This window comes from Aotus nancymaae, unplaced genomic scaffold (genome assembly GCF_030222135.1).
Source record: "Aotus nancymaae isolate 86718 unplaced genomic scaffold, 86718_ANA_hifiasm-v0.15.2.pri h1tg000003l, whole genome shotgun sequence".
Classification (NCBI taxonomy): domain Eukaryota; kingdom Metazoa; phylum Chordata; class Mammalia; order Primates; family Aotidae; genus Aotus; species Aotus nancymaae.
Genome location: NW_026988414.1, coordinates 26,254,627 through 26,278,985, shown reverse-complemented (window position 1 = coordinate 26,278,985; position 24,359 = coordinate 26,254,627). Strand labels below are relative to the sequence as shown.

Genomic DNA, 24,359 nt, shown 5'->3' with positions numbered 1-24,359 from the left:
AGCTCTGCACCCATTTTTTTTTCTAAGGGAGAATGTACTTTCATTTCAGATAACCTCAATCACACAAAGTTCTTTTATTACGTAGGTGTTCTGGAGACCTAAAAGCTTTTTTGTTATAATTTATATACCATGTTGAAACAATTTTACTTTTACCTTCTTTCTTTCCCTGTCTTTCTTTAATGTTGCATCTAAAATATTGTTTTTCACACCTTTTTTTTTAAAAAAAAAAACAAGAGTGTGGTTTCTTTAATGAAGTATTTCCAGAAGCCTAGTCTAAAAAGAGAAAAGTAGAGCTGGTTAAAAAAGGGAAGAAGCCCTAAAGCTGGCTTCTTCCCATAGTACCTCTGTGGCATCTGTGGATTCCCTTGAGTTCAGGAAATGGTTTACAAATCGCTGATTTCAAGATTGTTTGCCCCCTACAAGATCATGAATATAGAGCTACATGTACTTTTTTTTTTTTTTAAAACTCTGGGGCAAATACAATGTTTTATTTTCTCCTGAGCTTAAGATAAAACTTGTGAAAACACATAGACCTTTTGTAATCAGGCTTTTAACATTCTCTTTCAGCTTGTATAAAATGAATCAAAAAGAAAATTATGATGTAGTTCTTTTTTCCTGAGTTATCAGTTGACAATGTTTGCAGTTTTACTTTCTTACTAATGACTCTTGCAAGTATTGTATAAGTATCAGCTTAGAAAACGTGGTCATTCCAAACCTTGAAGAAGTGAAAATATATATTTTTGTTATTCAGGATAAAGAGTATAAATGTTTAGTAATTTTTATTTGTTTCTATCCTTCATTTTGGAGAAGACTTCAACAACTATTCTGGAATTTTCCCCCCTCACATTCTGTTTTGCTGTCCCCCTACCCAATGGCAAGAAACTACTTTCTTCCTTAGCACAAGTTTCACAGAATTTTTAATCTTATCTATCCACATTCAGCTTTGTTCATGCTGTCTGTTCAAATAGAACCTATAGTCACTTTTTAAGTGTCTTTTTAAATAAATACCTTTACAAAAAGGACCTTTGAAATCCCTTGGGAAGAAATAAACTGCCATGTGAATGTTATAGTTCTAGACCTATACTTTTGCTACTTAATATTATTCACTAAAAAGACAGTTGAAGTGGTCCTGAGTTCTTGGAAATTGTCTAATAAATCTGCTGATAGCAAGACATTTAAATAATGCAGAATGAAGTCACTGAATTCTATGAAATGAATCATATGAAATGACTTTAAATTTTATCTGTGTTCTTGTTTTGCCTTTGTCAGGCATTTCTATTCTAGTATTGATAGATTATATTAAAATCTACTAATTGATCTTAGGAAGAAAATTTCCAGTGCTATGTTGGAAAAAAGTATTTTTATTTCTAATCAGTGGTGAGAATATAGTTGTTCCATTTTCTCTAAATAATAACTTTGGGATAATCTTGACCAAAAAAATCTTTTTTTAAATGCAGTAATTCAATATAATTAAAATGTTATTTTGAAAACATCTTTGGGACTTAATCTATTTTGAGGTTTTGAAAGTTAGTAAAGATCCCAATATTCTCAAGTTTTCCATATATCATATAATTTGATATATGGAAGATAAGAGGAAGTCAAGGTGGATCTTGTCTATTTTAGTAGGAGAAATGCTTTATAATACTTGATATTATCCTGTGCATGGATTTGGAAAATTGCCATTTCTTTCTTTTTTTTGAGATGGAGTTTCTGCTCTTGTTGCCCATGCTGGAGTGCAGTGGTGCAATCTTGGCTCACCACAACCTCTGCTTCCTGGGTTCAAGTGATTCTCCTGCCTCAGCCACCTGAGTAGCTGGGATTACAGGCATGTGCCACCATGCCCAGCTAATTTTGTATTTTTAGTAGAGATGGGGTTTCTCCATGTTGGTCAGGCTGGTCTTGAACTTCCGACCTCAGGTAATCTACTTGCCTTGGCCTCCAAAGTGCTGGGATTACAGGTGTGAGCCACCGTGCCTGGCCACCATTTCTATTTTTAAGAAGGTAAGATTCAGAGCAAAAATACTATTTATAAAAAGGGTTATTTAGTTATGATTATAAGAAGAAACCTATCTTTGCTTTTAAGTTTAATTGCAAAAAAAGTTAAGCTGTAACTCATTATCTTTCTTGAGTTCTTTTTGTTTCCTTTAGTAAGTCTTGTCACATTTTAGCATCGTTTCTTATTTCAGCTATGTGTTCTTTGTATAAGCCTTGCTCAGTCTGCATGCCATTAGTGTTTTCAGCCTGCTCTGTATTGATAGCTTCTTACATTTCAGTGTTTATAATTGACAGCGCTCTTTAATAATAGTTTAGATTAAATTGAATGTTGTTATTTCTATAGCATAATTAGAAATCTTTTCAGAGGTTTCTTCCATGAATTGTAATTTTAGTTTATGAAACATTTAGAATATAAAATATTTGTTTTTCTTTTTTCTTCTTGCTTATCTAGAAGTGGTACACCATCCCCAAAACGAACATCTGTAGGCTCCAGGCCACCAGCAGTAAGAGGCAGTAGAGATCGTTTTACTGGAGAATCATACACAGTGCTGGGTAGGATAAAACATAATTGTTCTTTATTATCTCAGATTAAAGGCATCACAATCACACTGGTGGACTTTCCACTCAAAGTGACTGCCTGTATATTGAATAAATCTTTGCAAGAAGTTTTTCTCAATTGAAGCTTAATTACTTTGGGGAGTTTTCAGAGTGTCTTACTAATATTGATACTTTTAAAACTCTACATTAGCTTACATGGTGTTCCCACATCTTTATATATATATAAACCTGGAGGGGAGATAGTAAGGAAGAAAACCTCAGCAGCATTTTATATTCAGAAGAATAACACTAAACATAAAGGTAAAATTATAGCAGGCACTCTGCATTTAGTGTCTGTGTGTTAACAAGATTATTCTTATAGAAAAAGTACTTGAATAAAATTTTTTGTGCCTTTTTTTGGGAAGAGTGATAGGTAAAACTATGTGACTCATAACGAAGAGATGAGAGTCAAATCTGTCTTTCTGATCTTTTGTAGGAGACACTGCTATTGAAAGTGGACAACATTATTGGGAAGTCAAGGCCCAGAAGGATTGTAAATCCTACAGTGTAGGAGTAGCATACAAAACGTTGGGGAAATTTGACCAGTTGGGAAAGACAAACACTAGTTGGTGTATCCATGTCAACAACTGGCTACAAAACACATTTGCAGCAAAGCATAATAATAAAGTCAAAGCTTTGGATGTTACTGTTCCTGAAAAAATAGGTGTATTTTGTGATTTTGATGGGGGTAAGTTTATTTTCTCATATGTTATTTCATCATAATTGCTTGAATTTCAGTACCTTTCACTGGTAATCATCTATACAGGATTTCCATTTGTATTGTGGTAAGGACATTTTGATGAAGTAGATTTTTGATCACAATCATAATCTCAGTTCTAGAATTGACTAGAATGGTATATGTGATGTCTGCCTGGAGCCCTACAAAAGCACTCATTTATAATATACTAAATCTGAAAGATTTTGCTAATTTTAGTCTTCAGCACTAACATTTCTTCTGTCCATTTTAATTCCTTCCTTACTATATTTTATTACCTACCTCTAAAGAGTGGTAGTCAGAATTTTCTAGTTGAAGTAGACCTTAGAAATTACCCAACCCAGGATGAATACCCCATTTTACATGATGTGTTTATTACACATTGCATGCCTATATGAAAACCATTTTATGTACTACTATGTACCTATGAAAATTTTTTAAAAATTCAAGAAGATACGAGAGCCATATTTTCTACTATCCTAGTAAATATAAGCTATACAGCAAATTTTTATTATGCCAAACCCCATCAAACTTGATATGAATGGAATGTTCTTAATTTTCAAGATGCTGTCTTTAAAGATATTCTTCAGAATGACTTGTGATATCTTTATAAGGGCCAAAGGGGTTTTCCCCCAATATCAGAATTTATTACAGAACTATTAACACATTGTGATCTAATCCAAAAAAGAAAAGAAAAGAAATTACTCCATCTGACACACAGTATAAAATCATTATTACATTATCTCTGCAGGTAGTTGGCACTCCTGTGCTTGAATAACTTTTTTTTTTTTTATAATTTTTTAATTTTACTTTAGGTTCTAGGGTACATGTGCAGGTCATGCAGGGTTGTGGCATAGGTGCATACATAACCAGGTGGTTTGCTGCCTCTCTTCCCCTTTCATCTATATCCAGCATTTCTCCCCATGTTATCCCTCCCCACCCTCCCCACCCGCCTTGAAGAACTTTTAATGTGAAGTTTACTGTCTTAGAAAGCAGGCTGTTTCATTGTTGGACAGCTCTTGGTTAGAATATTTTTCTTAAGTTGACTTGCTTAACTTAACTCGCTTAACTCCGGAGTCTCCCTATAACTCCGGAGACTGTTGCTCTTAAATTTTGCTATCTGAATAAACACAGAATTATATTTCCTCATTAATATTTGCATGATAATCCTTATTAAAAACTACGGGTATACTAACATTGCTTTTCTTGCCCTGTTTTTCCAGACCATATATTCTCTGTTATTAGCTGCTCCTGTTAAAATTTAATTTTTCCAAGTCTTTATAGTCTCCTATGCCTGTCTTCTATGTCAGTGTTTTTCTTAAAGGTTGGTTATTAGAGTGGAACACGTGACCTCTGACTAGCAAAGGGCAGTAATTTGGCTGTGCTACTTCTATTAATATGACTTAGCACTGCTGACCAGTATTGAGCTTGTAGCTACCCTAGTCCACTAGATCTTTTTTCATGGCATTATATTAAATTATTTTTCTTCTTTTATTAGTCAGTTTAGAGTTGGTTTTTTTTTTTTTTTTTTTTGAGATAGAGTCTTGCTCTGTTGCCCAGGCTGGAGTGCAGTGGCACAATCACAGCTTACTGTAACCTCCGCCTCCCAGGTTCAAGCAATTCTCTGGCCTCAGCCTCCTGAGTAGCTGGGATTACAGGCATGCACCACCACGCCTTGCTAATCTTTGTATTTTTAGTAGAGACAGGGTTTCACCATGTTGGCCAGGTTGGTCTTGAACTTCTGACCTCAAGTGATCCACCTGCCTCAGCCTCCCAAAGTGCTGGGATTACTGGTGTCAGCCACCACGTTCGGCCAGTTTAGAGTTTTTAAAAATAACTCAATGTTATATATAACGTAAATGATGGCTATTACATTTACCCTTTTTTAGTTTCATCTTAATAGACCTGGCCACGTTTCCTCTCCTGTTAAAATCATCTGAAAATTAACTTGATATTTATATTTTGAGAAAAGTTTAAATCCCATTGAATTAGTTATTTCATAAGCATGTTCTCTACAGTCATCTAATGTATAATAAATTTGAAGAAGACATAATATTGAATTAAAGTAATCCCCTAGATGTTTTATTTCCAAGTTGACACTTAACCTAATAATAGTAAATTTTGTTATTTTAGTAATATTGTGCCCAAATAATTCCATGAGCTATCAATTAATTTACTCAAAAAAGGAGAAAAAGTAGTTTTTTTAGTGATGACATGTCAGTTTTGCTGTGTTGTTTGTTTTTTAACCTACTTTGAATCAGATAAATCATTTTCCTCAGGATAAATGGCAAATTTATTGGCACACATTTTCTTTTTCAACTACCAAGACAACATTTGCTTATCTTCTCTTTCTTTTCCCATGCTATGTGAGTCCACAAAGGTAGTAGTGAGATACAATTTTCAGCCTAGAGCATAACATATGGCAAGGGGAAGTTGTATTGTGGAATAGGATCAGATTCTGAGAGCCTTGAAAAATAATAATGGAGTGGTCTTTAGTAGTGGGGAGGGGTGGTTCTGCATGTTTTAGAACACTATAGTCATAAAATAATCTAGTTTTAGAAATATTAGAGAGTCAGTGGTTTAAGCTGGAAGAGATTGAAAGCATAGAGAGCATAAGACTTTTCAGGAAGCAGTCTTCAAGCAGTGTAGAGCGGACCATGTCTCTTTTGTTAACTATTAAGTCCTTATTGCCTGGCAAGTGCTTTTCACATAGGAAGCCCTTAATAAGTGTTTGCTGAGTAACTGGCAACAAGGATCTGAGCAGTGGAGAATTAAGACTGAATTTGACAGTGTGGATGTAGAATTCATAGGATTTAGTAACTAAATATGGATCAGCTGAGGAGAGACAGTTGAAAATGACTTTGAGGTTCCAGCCAGTGTGATCAAGAGGATGACAGTGTCAACAGGATAGGAAGCATATTCGAGTTTTGGGGGAAATGAAATGCCAGCAGGATAACCATATGGCATGTTTAGCAAGCATTTTGAAATTCAGTGCCAGAACTCAGCAGTTAAGTAGAGCTGATGCTAAATATTTGAGACAGTATTACAGAATTGCTATTGAAGATTATACAGAACAATATATTTAAGCACTACTGTTCTGCTGTTTACTAACTGTGATCAAAGTACTGGGTACTTTACATATTACCTCAAAATATTAAGCAACCTACATAATATTGTGCATACATACTAGTTTCTTTTATCTTCTTCTTTGGTGGCAGTTGATATATTAAGGAAGCATTATATAAAGAAAAAAGAGCGTGGACAAAGCAGCTACATTTAGAATAGGAAAAAAAGGAGGAGATTGTGAAGTTACCCCCAGAGTTATGATACAAACCAAGAGAATAGTCATCAGAGAAGAGTTTTAAGAAGTGATAGCAGTTGTAAGGATGCCATTAGATTGGACAGTTTAAGAGGTCAGACAGACAGCTTTTTTTTAGGGCATGATCCTTTTGAAAGATACACTGTGAGGTGATTTTAAAAATTAACAAAGCAGGTCAAGCATGGTGGCTCATGCTTGTACTCCTACCACCTTGAGAGTGTGAGGTAGAGAGAAGATTGCTTAAGCTCAGGAGTTCAAGACCAGCTTATACAAAATAGCAATACCCTGCCTCTATTGAAAAAAAAAAAACTTAACAGAATTGAAGCAATGATAATTATACTGTGATTTCAGAGACTGGAGTATGAGTATGGCTTTAGGTAGATAGAAGACAGGGTTTAATAGAGTAAACCTTAATTGGTGATTAGGATTTGGGTGAGAGGCTAGTTATAGAAAAAATAAGGAGGAAGAAATGGTCTTGGTTTATACTGGATTTATGAAGCCATTGTTAAATAATGATAAAATAAAGAAATAGTTTGCATTAAATAAGTAGAATAGTGCCAGATTATAGAGATATTATGGAGGTCTTGAAAACCAGGGAAAGAAAATTAGATTGGGCTTTGAAAACTTAAGCATGTGTCCTTCTGATTTTCATGTGAGAATAATTAATCCAGTTCTCATAGTTTATAACAGAAATTAATGCCAACTTATATATTATTACTTTTTTGCATGATTATACATTAGAATTAAATGCTATAATTTTTTGTTTAATAAATTAGGCTTTTTTCTTTCTTTTTTAGGTCAACTTTCATTCTATGATGCAAACTCGAAACAGTTGCTATATTCCTTTAAGACAAAATTTACTCAGCCACTATTACCTGGTTTCATGGTTAGTATGTTTTATATTTTATATAAACCTAATTTACTTGGTTTGGCGACTGTAAGGAGAATATTCTATACTGTATATTTGGAGGAGAATATTTTATTTTTTCTTCATATTCTTCTCCCTTTCCCCAATTCACCCCTCCCAAATCTGTGATTTTCATATATTTTTGGTATATTTTATTGAAGTTAATACATGAAGTACACAAATCATAAATATGTAGTTTGATGAGTTCTTATAGGATTGCACTCAAGTATGTAACCAGCACCTAGAACATTACAAGAACCTCAGAAGCCCTCTCTAGTGTCCATTTCCAGTCCCTGATGGCGCTTCTCCAGCGTTAACACTGTATTGACTTTAAATACCCCAAATTTGGCCGGGTGCAGTGGCTCATGCCTGTAATCCTAGCACTTGGGGAGGCCAAGGTGGGCGGATCACAAGGTCAGGAGATTGAGATCAGCCTGGCCAACATGGTAAAACCCCGTCTCTACTGAAAATATAAAAATTAGCCGGGCGTGGTGGTGTGTGCCTGTAATCCCAGCTACTCAGGAGGCTGAGGCAGGAGAATCACTTGAACCTGGGAGGTGGAGGTTGCAGTGAGCTGACATTGTGCCGTTGCACTCCAGCCTGGTGACAGAGTGAGACTCTGGCTCAAAAAAAAAAAAAAACATTTACTTCATTTTCAGTTTTATATAAATAGAATCATACAGTATCTTTTTGACTCAACATTGTTTGTGGGATTTATCCATATTCTGTGTGGTTATATAGTTCATTCATTCTCATGAACTATAGCTGTATAGTTTTCCGTTCTGTGACTGTATCACAATTTATACATTCTAATTTAGTTGGATATGTGGGTGTTTTCCATTTGTGGGTTTATACAAATAGAACTGCTGTGAATATTTTTGTTCATGTTTTTCGATAAATGTATGTGTATATTTCCATTGAGTATATACCTATGATTGGGGTTGCTAGATTGCATGATACATGTGTAATCAACTGTAATAGTACTGCGAGTTTTCCAAAGTGGTTGGTTACGCTAATTTACAACTAGCAGTATGTGAAAATTTGAGTTTCTTCAAATCCTTGCCAACGCTTGGTAATACCTTTAAAAAAAAGTTTTGTCCTTCTAGTGGATAATATATTACATTGTGGTTTTAATTTGCATTTCCTTGAGTATTAGTGCTGTTGAGCACCTTTTTACATGTTTGTTGACTATTTGGGTATTTTTTTTCGTGAACTGGCTGTTCAGATCTTTTGCTTGTATTTCTATTAGGTTGTCTTCCTATTATGGATTAATTTGTAGGATCTTCTTCACTCTGGTTTTCCTTTTCCCTTGTTGGTATCATTTGATAAACAAAAGTTAATTTTGTTGAGTGTATCAATTTTTTCATTTACATTTAGCACTTTTTGTATTCTGTTTAAGAAATCAGTATGCACTCCCAAGGTCATGAAAATATTCTTGTCTTCTAAAAGGTATATGTTGCATATTTAGATATAGACTGCATTTACAATGCAAGTACAATGTAGAATTGATGTGTTTGGTATGAAGTAAGGATCTAGGTACATTCTTGAATTCCCTATGGAATTCCATATTGACAAGATCATAGTGCATTGTCATCTTTGTACAATATTAGATGACTGTCTTAGTGTGCTATGCTGAATATATGTATGCACACCACACAGTAATTACATCCTATGTGATTGCAGGTCTACTCAATTTCAGGCTGATAAAAAAAAATCATGTTTCTCTGCACAAAATAAAACATGGCTTTGAATTTATTTTTTTAAGCAAATGTTACTGTTTTTTTTCCAACTGGTAGCCCTCTGCATTTCTTCATAGGTTAGGTTCCTGTGGGGAGTTCTGGGATCCAGTTAAAGTTTCTGTTACTTTGACTAGAACTTTTCTTAAATTTGGAGGCTACCTCTATAAATCAAAATGGTGTATTTCAAATGCAAACTTAGAATATTTTGCATGTGTGTTCTTCTATCATCATCCCTAATTGTAACTTCTCAACTATAAGGAGAAAGTTTTCAGAGTTTGAGTGGGTTTAAAATACAGTGCTTCAGGAACACAAAATCAAACACCGCATGTTCTCACTCATAGACGGGTGTTGAACAATGGGAACACATGGACACAGGGAGGGGAGCACTATACACTGGGGTCTGTTGGGGGGAAGTGGGGGGGACAGCGGGGGGTGGGGAGTTGGGGAGAGATAGCATGGGGAGAAATGCCACATATAGGTGAAGGGGAGGAAGGCAGCAAATCACACTGCCACGTATGTACCTATGCAACAATCTTGCATGTTTTTCACACATACCCCAAAACCTAAAATGCAATAAAAAAATAAAAAATAAAAAAAATAAAAAGAAAGAAAGAAATCTGGAAAAGTACAAGGTACTCAGAAGGCCTACATGAATAGTTTCCAGCCACTTAGCGACATCAGAGGGGTTCCTGCCAAGGGTGCACTGACCTTTTTCATCTCACTGTCCTAGAAGTACTGGATCTGTCTCTGGTCATCTTGAAGGAGATAGATCATCCTTCCCTCCCTCTATTCCAGTATCCTGTGCATCTTCCTCAATGGTTTTGCCATGTTGTGTTCATAATGATTGTCCAGTTGATACCAAATCTTAAAAAAAATTTCCAAAAGAATATTTAATTCTTCTTTGGTCTCAATTGTCAATTGCCCTTTTACATGAATCTGGGGCAGATCTAAGGGACTCGTTAGATCTCATGTTTTATAAGACCCCAATCTCTGGATGTAGTTCCTCAATGTCAACTTCTTAAATATATATTCCATCCCACATTCTCTTCCTATGATGTAACTTCAAGACTGCTACTGTTCAGTGTTCTAGTCCCTTTACTTTATGTAGTGAAAGTGACTATTGCTGATATTTTAGTCTACAGTGTAATAGCGCTTCTCCTGACTCTGTGGGAATGTTCATGGTGGAAAGTTAACTATCATGCTGTGAGCAACCCCAAGTGGCTACCTGGAGAGGCTGTTTAAATATATTTGAGGTAACAGCCCCAACTAAGGAACCCCAGATATCAGTCAGGATCATCTACAGGACTAGAAGTAGAACGTCTGTTGCCATTATTTAATTAGTGATCATGAAAATGACCATTTGGTGTGTAGACAGACTCAGTTGACTCACTAGAATCTGGGTTTTCATCAGAACTCAGTTTTGCTTGTTTTGTCTTGTTTTCTTTTTTTTCCTGATACTAAGATGTTCCCACTGTAACATGAGGTGATTATGTCTCAGGTTTAGGTTATCAGTGAGAATTCACAATCTGTGTGAATTGGAAGTATAAACACATTTTATTTTTTTAATTATTTTTTTTTTTTGAGACAGAGTTTCACTCTTGTTACCCAGGCTGGAGTGCAATGGCGCAATCTCGGCTCACCGCAACCTCCGTCTCCTGGGTTCAAGCAATTCTCCTGCCTCAGCCTCCCGAGTAGCTGGGACTACAGGCATGCGCCACCATGCCCAGCTAATTTTTGTATTTTTTAGTAGAGAAGGGGTTTCACCTTGTTGACCAGGATGGTCTCGATCTCTTGACCTTGTGATCCACCCGCCTCGGCCTCCCAAAGTGCTGGGATTATAGGCGTGAGCCACTGCACCCGGCCCCCTGTAAACACATTTTAAAGCAGACAGTCTGCTCCTCGGTCTATTTTTCCCTGGGTGATGCTGTTTGCTTTATTAAACAGCTACAGAAATCAATGTGAGTTAAACATTTTGGGTTCTAGCTCAGGCATTGCTAGCAAGTTCTCAGAGAAGCAATAGGCTGCACCATTTGGCCCATGTCTGCAGATGGCTATTCTGTCTGGTTTTTGTAAGTTCACTCTGATGTTCACACAGTGTAAAAATTACTTAATAATGCATTTCTCAGGATATATTTTTGTCACCATAGAACACATGACTGTTAAATCCCTATTTTTGCCCAAAGATTCAGTGAAAATTTAGGTGTAAAATGAATTTTCCCCCTAAAGTGATGAGGTGTAGAATTTATTGTATCAATAGGAGGGAGCTCTCACACTTGCAAATGCATTGTACAAAATCCTGTCTGTCCATGATGTGTAAATTGTGTTCCTGTATGAGATCATTCATCTGGAATCACACACCCATATATTTCCAGAATTCCATCCAATAAATTCACAAAGCAGTTGAAAATCACAATATACATTTTAGGTAATTGGCCATCAGAGATTATTTTAATTGTAGGAAAGTGTACAAAAATATTTTGCATTTTACGTATCTTTTATTTAACTGTAATAAAGTGAGGTGGTACTAAAACAGAAAAAAAGCCTGAACACTATGATTCCTTTGCTTCAATAGGGAAGGGCTCCCTTGTACATGCAGTTCCCACGCAGTCAGTTTTCTTCATCCTGATCATCTGTGGCCAGTGTAAAAGAAAGGCCTGACAGGGAAATTTAAGGAGCCAGCTGGGTAACACCATATGAGGGAATTCTTGGTGACATTCAAAAAACTCACACTTCCACTTTCAAAATCCAGAAACACACCAACCCGACCCAGAGGTTTCTCTACATAGTGAGGAAGCATTGGAGAGCTGGTCAAGAGATGGAAATGGTAATCCACCTTCACACATAAAAGAAGACATATGTCCTCAGATGTAATCATGGTGCCATTCTTCCTTATCCAGGAGTCCTTACAGACACCCAGAGCCCAGTCCCAAGAGTCGTCCACATCCAGCTCCCAGTAGTGTTTCCCAGAGGAGAAGCCCCGGACTCTCCATGCAGCAAAATAGTCAGGTCTTTCAGAATCCAAAGATCCACCTTCCCGTTCAGGTCTAAACATCCAACTTCTCACATCCTCCAACAGGCTGATATTGTGATTGCTTATTTCATAATTGAAGGAAATTTCCACTGTAGAAAAAAGAGAATATTCCAGTGAAAAGCAGTTTATACATTCTTATGTTCAGGTAAGAAAGAGACTCTCACTAGAAAACACAGGTTAAGATTAAAAGGCAACTTTTGTCTGGGAAAATGTTGGAATCAGAGGGTGTTAGGATATCTGCACAAGCACATGGTTAAACTAAAATGATCACAACTTCTATAAACTCAAAAATATAAGGGGAGGATTTTCATGCCTACGTCTAGTCAGCTACTTTTTATAACAACTGAAAAACTGGAAGCTCTTGCCCTGCAGCCAACTCCATAGCAATAAAATATATGTCCATTGCCTCTTCCCTGTCAGGGCAGAGCAGGAGGCTGGGGACAGGAGATGAGGTGGGGAGCCATTCTTATACCTAAATAAGTTATCACTTTGCCAGAAATATGATCTGCCACTTAAGTAAGCAAATTCATACTTAAAGAGAAAATCTGAATCCATCTTCTGAAAAGTGCAGATTCCTTGCAAGAATTATCTGACTTTCATGCTGGATTTCAGCACAGACTTCTTTTATCTGCCTGATTGATCATGATCTATCCTGGAGTTCTATCTAAGGACTCATCAACCACCAAATCACTTTCCTATTGTTTGCAGATCCTCAGATTTGCATTGTTATTTAAGTTACTCATGTATGTTTTGGTTGATTAAAATGCACATGATTAAAATTGCAAATGCTATGAAACTTCACCTGAAATGTACTTAAAAATAAACACTGTCACCAAATCACAATCATTAACAGCACTTAATTTGAAGTTGAAATGTCCTGAATTAACGCAGTTCTGTATACCTCATATAATACTTGTATACATGAAATTGTGTCAGAGAATGTTTCTAAGTCCTAAGGAGCTATTCTGCATGTTTTATGTTTTTCTAAGTAATTTGTTATATGGCTGATTCTTATTACATTTTACCAGCTTTTAGTTTAGTCTGTTTTATAATAGTGAAACTATACATATAAAAAAAAAATAAAATAAAATACAGTGCTTTAAAATCTCATTATCCATAATAATTATTTATTCTAGATACCTTAAACTCTTAAGTTTAAAACAATACTAATAACCAGGACACCTACTTTTACTTTTACATTAAAGGTAAGTGATTAGTGACTAAAATTATTGCTCATGGAAACATAAAGATATTGGAAGGGTTGTTTCTTTTTCCTTTTTTTTTTTAACTTGGTATAAGCCTCTGCTATATTATGCGTTTTTGGATATTTTTCCAAACTGGTCCATCAAGGACAAATTGTTCACCATGTGGAATGCAGAAAAATGTTTTCCAAGTCTTAGATGTGCTTTTACAAAGAGTAGATTTAATTTTTAATTTGAATCTATCTCGTGTGTATGTACTGAGTTTTTGTACATACAAAAACTCAGTTTCTGTGTGTGTGTGTGTGTGTGTGTGTGTGTGTGTGTGGTTTTTTTCCTCCTGAACGTTTATTTGCACCTCTGCTCACTGAGCATTGGTGGACCGCGGCCCCCGGGTGGGTTCCTCGAGCCCCTCCCCAGGAAGCACGTCCATGTGCCTCTCTGGCCCCCCGTTTGCCACCTTGGCGGGCTGAGCGGGTGTGTTGTGTTCGGCGGAAGGAGACGCCCGTCAGAGGAAGGTCTGTCTTTCTGGGGTGTTGCCAGCCGACATCTGGGTGCTCTGAGGCCGAGAGGGCAGCTGGCCACTGGTGCTGAGGGATGGCTGCCTGTGCACATTCAGCCAGGGCTGCCTGGACTTGCGCTTTGAGGTCCCTGAGCTGTCTTTGCTGAGGATGCCTGGCAGCCTTGTGTCCATCCGTCCCTTGTAAATGTGGCCATCTAGGCCAAAGATGTCCACCTCATCATGCTTCATGGCAATCTGGATCTCTTCGGTGGGATACAGACCCCGGGACAGGTGCTGCAGGTGGCTGCGGTGATAGGGGTAGGTGAGGGTGTGGCTGCCCCTGCAGTATTATTTCATTCCAAATAATACTCTAATTATATTAGTAAATGTCATAAGATTCTGCAAGAAACTATTTTAAACTTGTTAAAAAATTTTTCTTTCATTGAAGGCTTTTTTTATTAACCACGTTAATGCCTGTTAAATGTTTTGTGTACAAGATTAATTTTAAGTCAGTTTTATTGAATTACAATTTATAGTATGATGCAGTTCTGTGTTTTTTTAGCAAATGCCTAAAGTTGTAAAACCACCATAATGAAGATACAGAGCATTTCCATCACTCTAGAAAATTCCTTTGTGTTCCTTTATAGTGGATCCTCCATACAATGAGCTCTAGCTACCAGTAACCAGTTCATAGGCCCTATAGTTTTGCCTTTTCCAGAACATTATATAAATAGAATTGTATGATATGTAGCCTTTCAATTCTGTAGCATAATGCATTCGAAATTCATCCATTTTGTTGTGGTGTCACTATTCTCTTTTTCATTGCTGAGTATTTCATATATGTATGTAACACAGTTCATTCATTCGCCAGTTGAAAGATACTTGGGTTTTTCCCAATTTGGAGCAGTTATGAATAAAATCACTATAAACGTTTACATATGGGATTTTCCCTTGGATAAATACCTAACAGTAGTAATAGAGTTGCTGTATCACACTGAAAGTTTATGTTGAATGTCAGGGAACTACCAAAATGTTTTCCAAAGTGGCTGTACCATTTTTTGCCTTCCTATCAATGATATGAGAGTTGGTCATATCCTTGCTATTATTTGGTATTACCAGATTTTTTGTTGTTGTTAAGCCATTTTAATAGGTGTGTAGTGGTATGTCATTGTGTTTTTATTTGTACTTTCCTAATGACAAATGATGTTTCATGTGATTATTTGCCATTCATATAATTTCTTTGAAGTAGCGGTTAAAATTCTTTGCTTACTTCTTAGGACTTATTTGTTTTCTTATTTTTTATTCTACTTTATTTTTAAGACAGGATCTTGCTCTGTCACCCAGGCTAGAGTACAGTGGTGCGATCATAGCTCACTGCAGCCACAACTGCCTGGGCTCAGGTGTTCCTCCCACCTCAGCCTCCTGAATAGCTGGGACTACCCCAGCTATTTAAAAGGTTTTTTTTGTACAGCTGGAGTTTTGCCATGTTGCCCAGGCTGGTCTCAAAGTCCTGGACCCAAATGATCCACCAGCCTTGGCACTGCAAAGTACTCAGATTACAGGCATGAGGCACTGTACCTGGCCTTGTTTTCCTATTTTTAAGAGTTATTTATACAGTTTGGATATGAATTCTTTATCAGATATATGCTTTGCAAATATTTTCTCCAGGTTTATGGTTTGCATTTTCATTTTCTGAATGTTTCAAAGAGAAGTTTTTCATTTCGATATGAAGTCCAATTTAGTAATCTTTTTTCCCTTTTATGGATAACACTTTGCCCAACTCAGATTCACAAAGGGTTTATGTTTTCTTCTTGAAGTTTGACAGTTGTAGGTTTTACATTTAGGTTCATGATTATTTTGAGTTAATTTTTGTGTAAGGTATAAGATATGGCTTGAAGTTCATTTTTGTGTGTCTGTCCAGTTGTTTCAGTACCATTTATTGAAAAGACTGACTTTCTTCCATTGATTTCCCTTTGCATTGATCATGCTAGATTTTGAGTAAATATTTTTCTAAACCATTTAAATAATTTCCAAAAAATAATATAGTAGTTTTATAATCAAAGTTGCTTTTGTATTTTGGGAGTTATCATTACTGAGCCTGCTAGTTTTGAAAATTTAGAATGTTGATTATATAGTTACGAATTTCACAGTTCAGTAGATTCTTTGGTACAATAATCTAGTTACTTAGTAGATACTGAGCACTTAAGGATATAATTGAAGGTGCAGATACTTTAAAAAAAACATTTCCCTTGCTTTAAGCTTGTGTCTGCTATTAATACATACAGGGTAGTTGATGTAGTGTCAGTGATCCATATTTTCATATTTTAATTCTTTTGACTGTGTCCCAAATCTTATTTCTTACTTTATTGAATCATAGCTGCTCTGTTCACAAGCAGAGCAGTTTTATCTTTCACAAAATCACTCACATTTTTGATGCGTAATAGAACATAGGAAGTACATCTGGATATTGTGATTGGCATTTTTGTCAGGAGTCCCTCTTAAAGAATTATAAAAGAGTTCTTGTTGTTAACAATGTAGAGAAGAAAACAGTAGATTTTACTGTTAACAGAGGGGTGTTAGATTTTGATAGTCTGAAGCCATATCTCATTATCAAAACCAAAAGCATAATTGGGAAGTAAGTTGGTGCTTTGTATGCTTCCCTTGGTTGTGAAGGTTAGCATCAGTAATGATAGGTAATATCTTTTCCCTAGATTAATCCAATTAAGTTTCTCAATTTCTGTAGCCCTGAGTTCCTCTCTTGTGTGCAGCTTCAGTTGGTTCTGCTACCAGCAAGACTTCCTCTGGCCGCTGTGGTTCTTAAAGAATTCTGAGTTAGTCTTTCCATTTCCCGTCAGCTCAAATATGATGGTTACCTGTTTGAGAATGATTGATGCTCATATGTGTGGCATTTTGCCACAAATGGAAATTTTAAAATCACTGAAGTTCTAATTTGATTTGAAATCTGACAGGTTTTTTGTCTTTTCTTAGGTATGGTGTGGTGGACTTTCTTTGAGTACTGGGATGCAGGTTCCAAGTGCTGTGAGAACACTTCAGAAAAGTGAAAATGGAATGACTGGTTCAGCTAGCAGCCTGAACAATGTTGTTACTCAATAATGTCTAATCAGAATACGTTTACCCTCCCTCTTGATTGGGTGGCCTTTTCTGTGCAGTTACTAATCACAGGAATTTGTGAGTAGTGAAAATCAGGTTTGCTGTGTTCTGCTTTGAGGCCTGGAATTTGTTATCATTAAACACCAAGTATGAAGCATTTGCAGGAACCTACTGTGCAGTATCATAGAAGCAAGCAGATACCCAGCAAGAAACTGATGATTGAAGAGTAAATGGAGGGAAAGGCAGTGTTTAATTACCATAAAAAGTCATTTTTATATTTCTCGGATTACTTTGACTGTCCTAATATGTTTAATTATGTATGGCAACCCTAAGTCCTGGGGAGAAAACTTTTATATCTTGCCTTCTTTCTTCTGTACTTTGTCTTTTGTTAAAATCCCGTTACTACTTATTGTTTAGTTCTTACACGGAAGCTTTAAAAATACATAGTCCTCTAAGGTTTTCTAAAAATTGAAATCATATGTTGGGAATGATAAAAAGGTTTTCAAATGGTTTATTTTTCCTCTTTTTAAAATAAGTTTTACAAAATTATCCTCTTTTGTTTATTTACTAGATTGTATATCATTTTCTTTTTTCCAAAATATTGTGATAAGAAGTTTCTAGACACAACAGTTTAATCTTACCTTCAGTAGTTTGGTAAAATTCCCACTTGAATGTGGCACTAACTGGTAATAATTATGCTGATCTTTAACATCTCTAATAGGAATGAAAGTTTATTAAAGTTACATAGAGGATTGAAAAACATACTACTCAATTTTTATCTAAGAAGGATAGGTTATAAAAGGAGATACCTAAATACTCAATGTATATATTCTTTTGAATAACATATGGAATGCTTTAAGCAATTGTTTTGAAAAAAATCTGCATACCTTTGACTTAATTGGCACACAGGTTTTTCAAGCAACCATTCATTCAGAGGTTAGTTTTCTGTCCGTCCTTTGCTACATTTTCTTTTTAAAGAAATGTTAATTATTCCAAAAATTGACATAGATGTCTTTCCCAAACTTGGGGTAAAACCCATGGTTATTAAGCAGAACATAACTATTCTTAAAAAGTCAATTGTAATTTGTAACTTACATCCTTTGAGCTAAACTAAAAGTTAAAATGACAGTATTTAATGATTCCTTGGGCATTTTTAAGAGGTCTGAATTTGTTTTTCTTAATTTTTGAAACTTTTCATTTCTCTTGTTGTCTTTTTTTCATTCTCATTTTAAATATATTGTGCTATGATAACCTTCATCCAAGGATTGACCATTACTGCCTACATTTGAGTTGCTTTCTACATAAAGACCTGTGTAATAGTATTAATAATAGCTCATTCTCTCTAAAAATTTACTGCTTACTGATAGGATATTTTGTTCCCTTGATAAAAAAAATGTAAATGAGGAGTTTTATTTGAATTGGAATATTGTTTTTCCAGAGGACATTAATATCTGCACTATTATCTAATGACATGTTGGTAATTTTAAAGACTGCAAGGCAGTATGAAGTATGCCAATAGATATTCTTTTGATTCTCCAAGGAAATATAATTCTGGTTTTTGTTCCTCATAGAGAGTTTGAAAGAAATTTTCAGATGTTCTGTTTCCTATAGAGGGGCTATTCCAGGATCTAAGTAAATGGAAATTTATAATGCCCTTCATAGACTCAAACGTGAAAGCAGAAATTTTTAGTAGTTGAGTTGCTTTAAGTGAATTTTAGCAAATGTGACACAGAAAAGGTCAGATGCTCTTGTATAAAATTTTTTACTACTGTCTTATATAATTGTTTCTTCTCATTAATTCAGTGCCTTTTTCCTCTAAGCATACTCTTGGTCCCTGACCCATGCAGTGTCAACTGATGTTTAAGCTACAGAGCATTATGTTAAAGTGGTGAGGGCCCTCTGCTGCAGGGGCATGGGGAAAAGCATATATGAATCAGGGGCTGGAGGAGTGTACATGATTCTTGTGCTCATGTCGTCATTTGAAACTCTCTGCTTAAAATTTTCTAATATTCATTTGGAAAACCTCTCCAGTGGAGAGGTTTCATCTCTAAGAGGCTTTGTAGTAATAGTATAAGTTCAGTAAATCCAGAGTCCAAATTCTCATCACATGTATTACTTGATATTAAATTATGCAGTTATTCACTTCAAAATAAGAATCTGAGGATTTCTTCTTACTGTCCTTCTTAAAGGTCTCTAACATTAAAGAACAAGATGTGTGGGGTTTTTTTGTTTAAGATGTTTTTAGTTTATTTGTTTTTAAGTTAAAAACTGAAAAAAGTTTGTCATCCTCATTCCAAACTAAAAACTAATCAAATATAGTGACTATTTAAATATCTTAAAATAAGGTAACTATTAACCAGAATATATAATATTCTCATTGACATTTGAATTTAAAAATATTGAGCTCTTGCTCAGTTTAATACATTGTAGAAAATATTAAACCCTTTCAAACATCTTTTGTTGCTTATTTAGTTTTTGTTTCCACAGGTCAAACATGATTGCTTTCTATAAAAGAAATGCTTGAGAGCTTGACTATAATGAATATATCACAGATATAAAACAGTTGTTTTATAAAAACATGGATTTAGTATGGCATTTCTCTTTTAGCAACTGAATTCCAAACCAGTTTTATTAAACTAGATATAGAAATGAAGGAGTTGCCTTAACTATAGAAAAAAGTTTTTGACAATTCATTTTGACTCTCATGGCTGACCATGTCACATTATATCTTTAAATTTTGGTAAATATGTAGATACCAAGCATTAATAACTAATGCATAGAGAAATTTAATATACAGCAATTATTTGAATGTCCCAAGTATAAGGTAAACTAATTGTAAGTATTAAGGACATGCCTGTCTACACATGGGTTGTACTGATGGCATCTGTATCATCTTGACAAATCGTGAACTACTGCTGTACAGTTAGATTTGGCCTATTTACTCTGTTCCGCAAACAGTAATTTTATGAAAAGAGACATAGTGGTTTGCTGTTATTTACTTATTTATGAAATTAAAGCATGAATAATATCATGTATAATTTGAATTTTTTGTGACTGGTCCTTGGTGGTATAAATAATAAAAGTAAATGTAATGGAATCTTTTAATTAGGCTAAGATATGCTATTTCATGACTAGAATGATTAATTTTTCTCTATATACTTTGTCCATAAAATTATAATTGTTTAAGTAATTTTATTGTTTCTTATGGAAACAATTGGAAAAGTATATGGAAAATGATTATTTCAAAGAGTATTTATTTAAAGAGGAAAGTGTAGACTTCTTACTATAAAATACGTGATTCCAGGCTTAAGAAATTAATTATATTTTAAAATAATTATTTTTTAAAACGTGATTTGTTTTTAAAAGATCAGTCTCCATTCATTGGCTAATTTCATACAACAAATATTTGAGTGTTTGTGATATGGCAGTAAAGATGTGATGATTACTTTGTATGCACATTAACCAAAACCAATGAAGTTTGATGTACTGTGCATATAGTTTTGCAACTTTTTGAGTAGTGTGACAGAGTTTGCATCTTAAAAATGTTTTGCCAATAAGTCAGAAGTTTAAAATGTTTTATAGTTTGCTAGAAAAAAATCAAATTAACTGCATATAAATTGTTCACTTTTATATAGTCACATGTAATGAGTCTGAAAAAGTTTCTTCTTTGATTTTGTGTTTACTCTAGATATATTCTTTTAGGGAAGTGTATGGTCAACTCAGTATAAATTTACTCAGTATACAGATAATCATAAAGTTGTTATTTTTAACCAAAATATACATTTCATAATGTTGGCATTGGAGTATTATAAGAGATCATGAATGTTTCCTGAATTATCATGGCAAGATTACCTCACATTCAGTATAGTTTAGTTTTATGTGTATCTTACAGTATGCACATTCTTCAGTTATTTGTGATCCTGATATGTCACATATAATAGCTTTGTTACTTGGAGTATTTGATTAACCTAAACAGTTTAAGCATTTTTAATTAGTTGGAATTTAAATTGATTACATTTGGTGTATGTTGTCTTCATTGAAAAGATACTGTTGGACATGCCATATCAAAGTTAGTATTCACTTATAAATAAATACCAGAATTTGCCAGAGTACACTTTTCTATTCAGATGACTCAATTATTAAATAAAAGAATATTATTTTTGGGTGAATATAAGATACTGATTTCTGATTCATAATCATTTAAGCTAAGTGAGTTTAAACTGATACCTTTTCTTAGTGGTACTCATTCAATGTAAGCTGGTCCATGGGAATGGACATGTAGAGGATTTCACAGTATGTAAAGCAGAAGGCAGGTGAATGTGTTTGCTTTGGCCTGGAGCTTATTAAGTTTTGCTAGTGTTAAAATAATTCAAATAGTAAATGGTAAAACACATTTTTGTTAGTATTGGAACTTTTTGGAGAACTTAAGGGCCATGAGAATGCATGATTTTTAACATTTCCTATATATCTAAGGTACCAAAGCACTGAGTCTAATTTACCTATTAAGGGAGACTCTTTAAAATCAACTTTATAACTAATTCATACTATAAGACAGATAATAGCTAAAGTTTTGAAATAATTTATATTAAAATCTACAAGTCTTAAAAATTCCTGGATATGACATAAAAAGGATTTTGGCTTCTTTATTGCAGTATTTAAAATTAATCACCTTAGCTCTACCATATACTAGATCTATGACCTCTACATAAATCGTTTGTCATCTTTGGACCTCTATTGCCTTATTTATAAAATAATTATAAGTAGTACAGCCTACCTCACAGGGCTGTTGTGAGGAATAAAATGAAATGGAGTATGTGAAATTGCTTCAGCAGCAATAAAGTGCTATGTAAATGTAAAGTGTTCTTTTTGGATAATAATGGATATTTAAGTGTTTGGATAATTCTAGATTGCATTTAGTTTGATAAAGCATGTGCTTAACGTGGTATCACCAGTGATTTCAAACATGACTTAAAAAATAAAAGAAAACCCCAATTAAAATGCTTGTTAATATTCATTTAGTTTGTGCATGATTTGTGGCCTTTCTATATTTTCTCAAGCTTATTTCGCTAGAGCTATAAAAGCTCTCTCACAGCATTGGTGTGTCAGTGTAGAATAGTGGCATAAATAAACAAATGGATTAAGCTACATTTCCTTGCAGGCATTTTCAGTGCCACATGCAAAGAGTGAATTCAGTCTGAACAAGTCTTTCCAAACAACCAAATGGCTGGGCAGTTTGTTGTCACTGGATAAATGATATAAAATGTAACCACGGAACATTTGACAACTTCGTTGCATTGTTATTTAATAAAAAAAGATGAAACATTTCAAAACCTTGTTAGTTAACCTGGATATCTCTTGGTATCTCTCCTGACATATTTGTTTTGCTTTAAATTGGATTAAATGGTTTACAGGTTATCTGAATCTACAGATTTAGTATGTCTGTTATCTGGACATGGTTTTGCTATGCAGTTGTGATAATAAAAATTCTAATTCCTCAGGTTTAGCCTTTATGTTATGGATGAAGACTTTTAATGAACTACTTATGATGTACTCAGTGCTGCACAATAGTATTTTAATAAGCACATTGCCTCATTTTCCTTAGAAACAAGACAAAGCCTTTTTTAAATGTTTTTTTAAATTTAAAAATAGGATCTTCAAGTGGAGTTACTTGTATTTTGAAATGATTTTATGTTCTGTATAGAATGTCCCAGTTAAGATTTTACAGAAGCATCTGGAATATCTCATTAAAAATTTAAAAACATTTTTCCTGCTTTCTTTTGCTTCATTGCTTGATTTTATTAACTTTTATTTAAGTATAAATACAATATGCTGTTGGGGATAAGAATATAAAAAAAGTCATAGTTCCTTTGCCTAAAACGCTTAACATTTTAGAGCACTACTGTTCAACAGAATTTTATGCAATTATGAAAAGTTATTTGTGCAGTCCAATACAATAGTGACTAGCCATAGGCGGCTACTGAGCACTTTAAATATGGTTAGTGCACTAAGCAAATGAATTCTTAACTTTAATTAATTTAAACATACAGAGTTGCATATTGCTAATAGCCACTGTTTTGAACAGTGTACCTACAGATGGAAAATGCAACATGCTATATAAGTAACTATAATATAACTTATGAATTTGGTTTCTTTGGATCTTGCCACATGTTGGGTTACATTCTGGTAAATGGTAACTAAGAGAAGCAGAACCTAAACCTTTTTAAAATTCCTGTTCTAACTTGAAAACAGTTTAGAAGAAAAAAAAATCAGTGAGACTGAAGCTCCTGTAACTAAGAAGTTATGTAAGAAGAATGAAAGGAGACTGGATAGTCTTGAGTCACAGGAAGAAGAATGAACAAAGATTGAGAAACCACTATAGAAGATGGAAAGTGAATGGTTGCATTTCTGGAGAACAATTTTAGCAATACCAAGATTTTTAAGTGCACATACTCCTTAATTTCTAAGTATTTCTCCTACGTGTATACTCACAAAAAAGCCAATATTCATTGCAGCATTACCATAGTAAATAGTAGCAACCTAATTATTAATTCAAGACATACACATTTGGATGGCCTTGGAGGTAAATTCCTTTTCCTTTTTTGGTAGCAAGGCAAAGATCTGGTTAAAAAGGCCTAAGTTGCCTCAACAAAAGAATGTGATAACAGAATTTTGAAGGCTCCCCTTTTCTAACTTGCTGCAGCAACAAATATTCTGCACATTCCCCTCCCCCAATAAATGTTGTATAGACCATTATGACAGTTGGCTTCTTAACTAGAGCCTTTTCCTTGGTATACCAGCCCAATTGTGCCTGGCTGAGATTTCTGTGGCATAAGAGCTCAGGCTATTATGTGCACTCTACTTTTCTGCCCAAACTTTTCCTTACTAAACCCCATTTTACACTTAACAGTGCATGGTACTTGTATTTTTTTGTTTGTTTGTTTTGGTTAGACTGTGGTATTTCCATGTGCTCTTACACAGCTGTTAAAGGACATGCTGTTAATGGAAGTGTATTTAACTGTGATATGATTAAACAGAGAAAATCATCGAGCAATATATAGAATATGATACCATGAGTGTGTGCATGCACTTATATTTGGGTAAGAGGGGACCCTGACCTGATCCCCACACACTTGCTGTGCCTCTTTTCATGGGGTGGAAAACTGAGCCAAGAGATTATACCTACTTGGAATGCATATTCCTTTACCCACTTCTATACTATGTTACTGAAACAGTCTTTCATTGTC

At 34.7% G+C, this 24,359-nt stretch overlaps 1 protein-coding gene across 5 annotated transcripts in view; it reads left to right on the top strand.

Moving 5' to 3' along the window:
- Positions 1–22,877, top strand: part of FSD1L (fibronectin type III and SPRY domain containing 1 like) — an 88,225-nt gene extending 65,348 nt beyond the window's left edge. For 3 of the 5 annotated variants that reach the window (XM_064379352.1, XM_064379347.1, XM_064379356.1), the window contains 4 exons: positions 2,447–2,547; positions 3,029–3,280; positions 7,424–7,512; positions 16,993–22,877. In XM_064379352.1, the coding sequence (XP_064235422.1) occupies positions 2,447–2,547; positions 3,029–3,280; positions 7,424–7,512; positions 16,993–17,118 (568 nt within the window). In that variant the 3' untranslated portion in view covers positions 17,119–22,877. The remainder of the gene's footprint in view (positions 1–2,446; positions 2,548–3,028; positions 3,281–7,423; positions 7,513–16,992) is intronic. The other 2 variants (XM_064379353.1, XM_064379350.1) reach the window with 1 other exon arrangement.
- Positions 22,878–24,359: the final 1,482 nt, after the last annotated feature.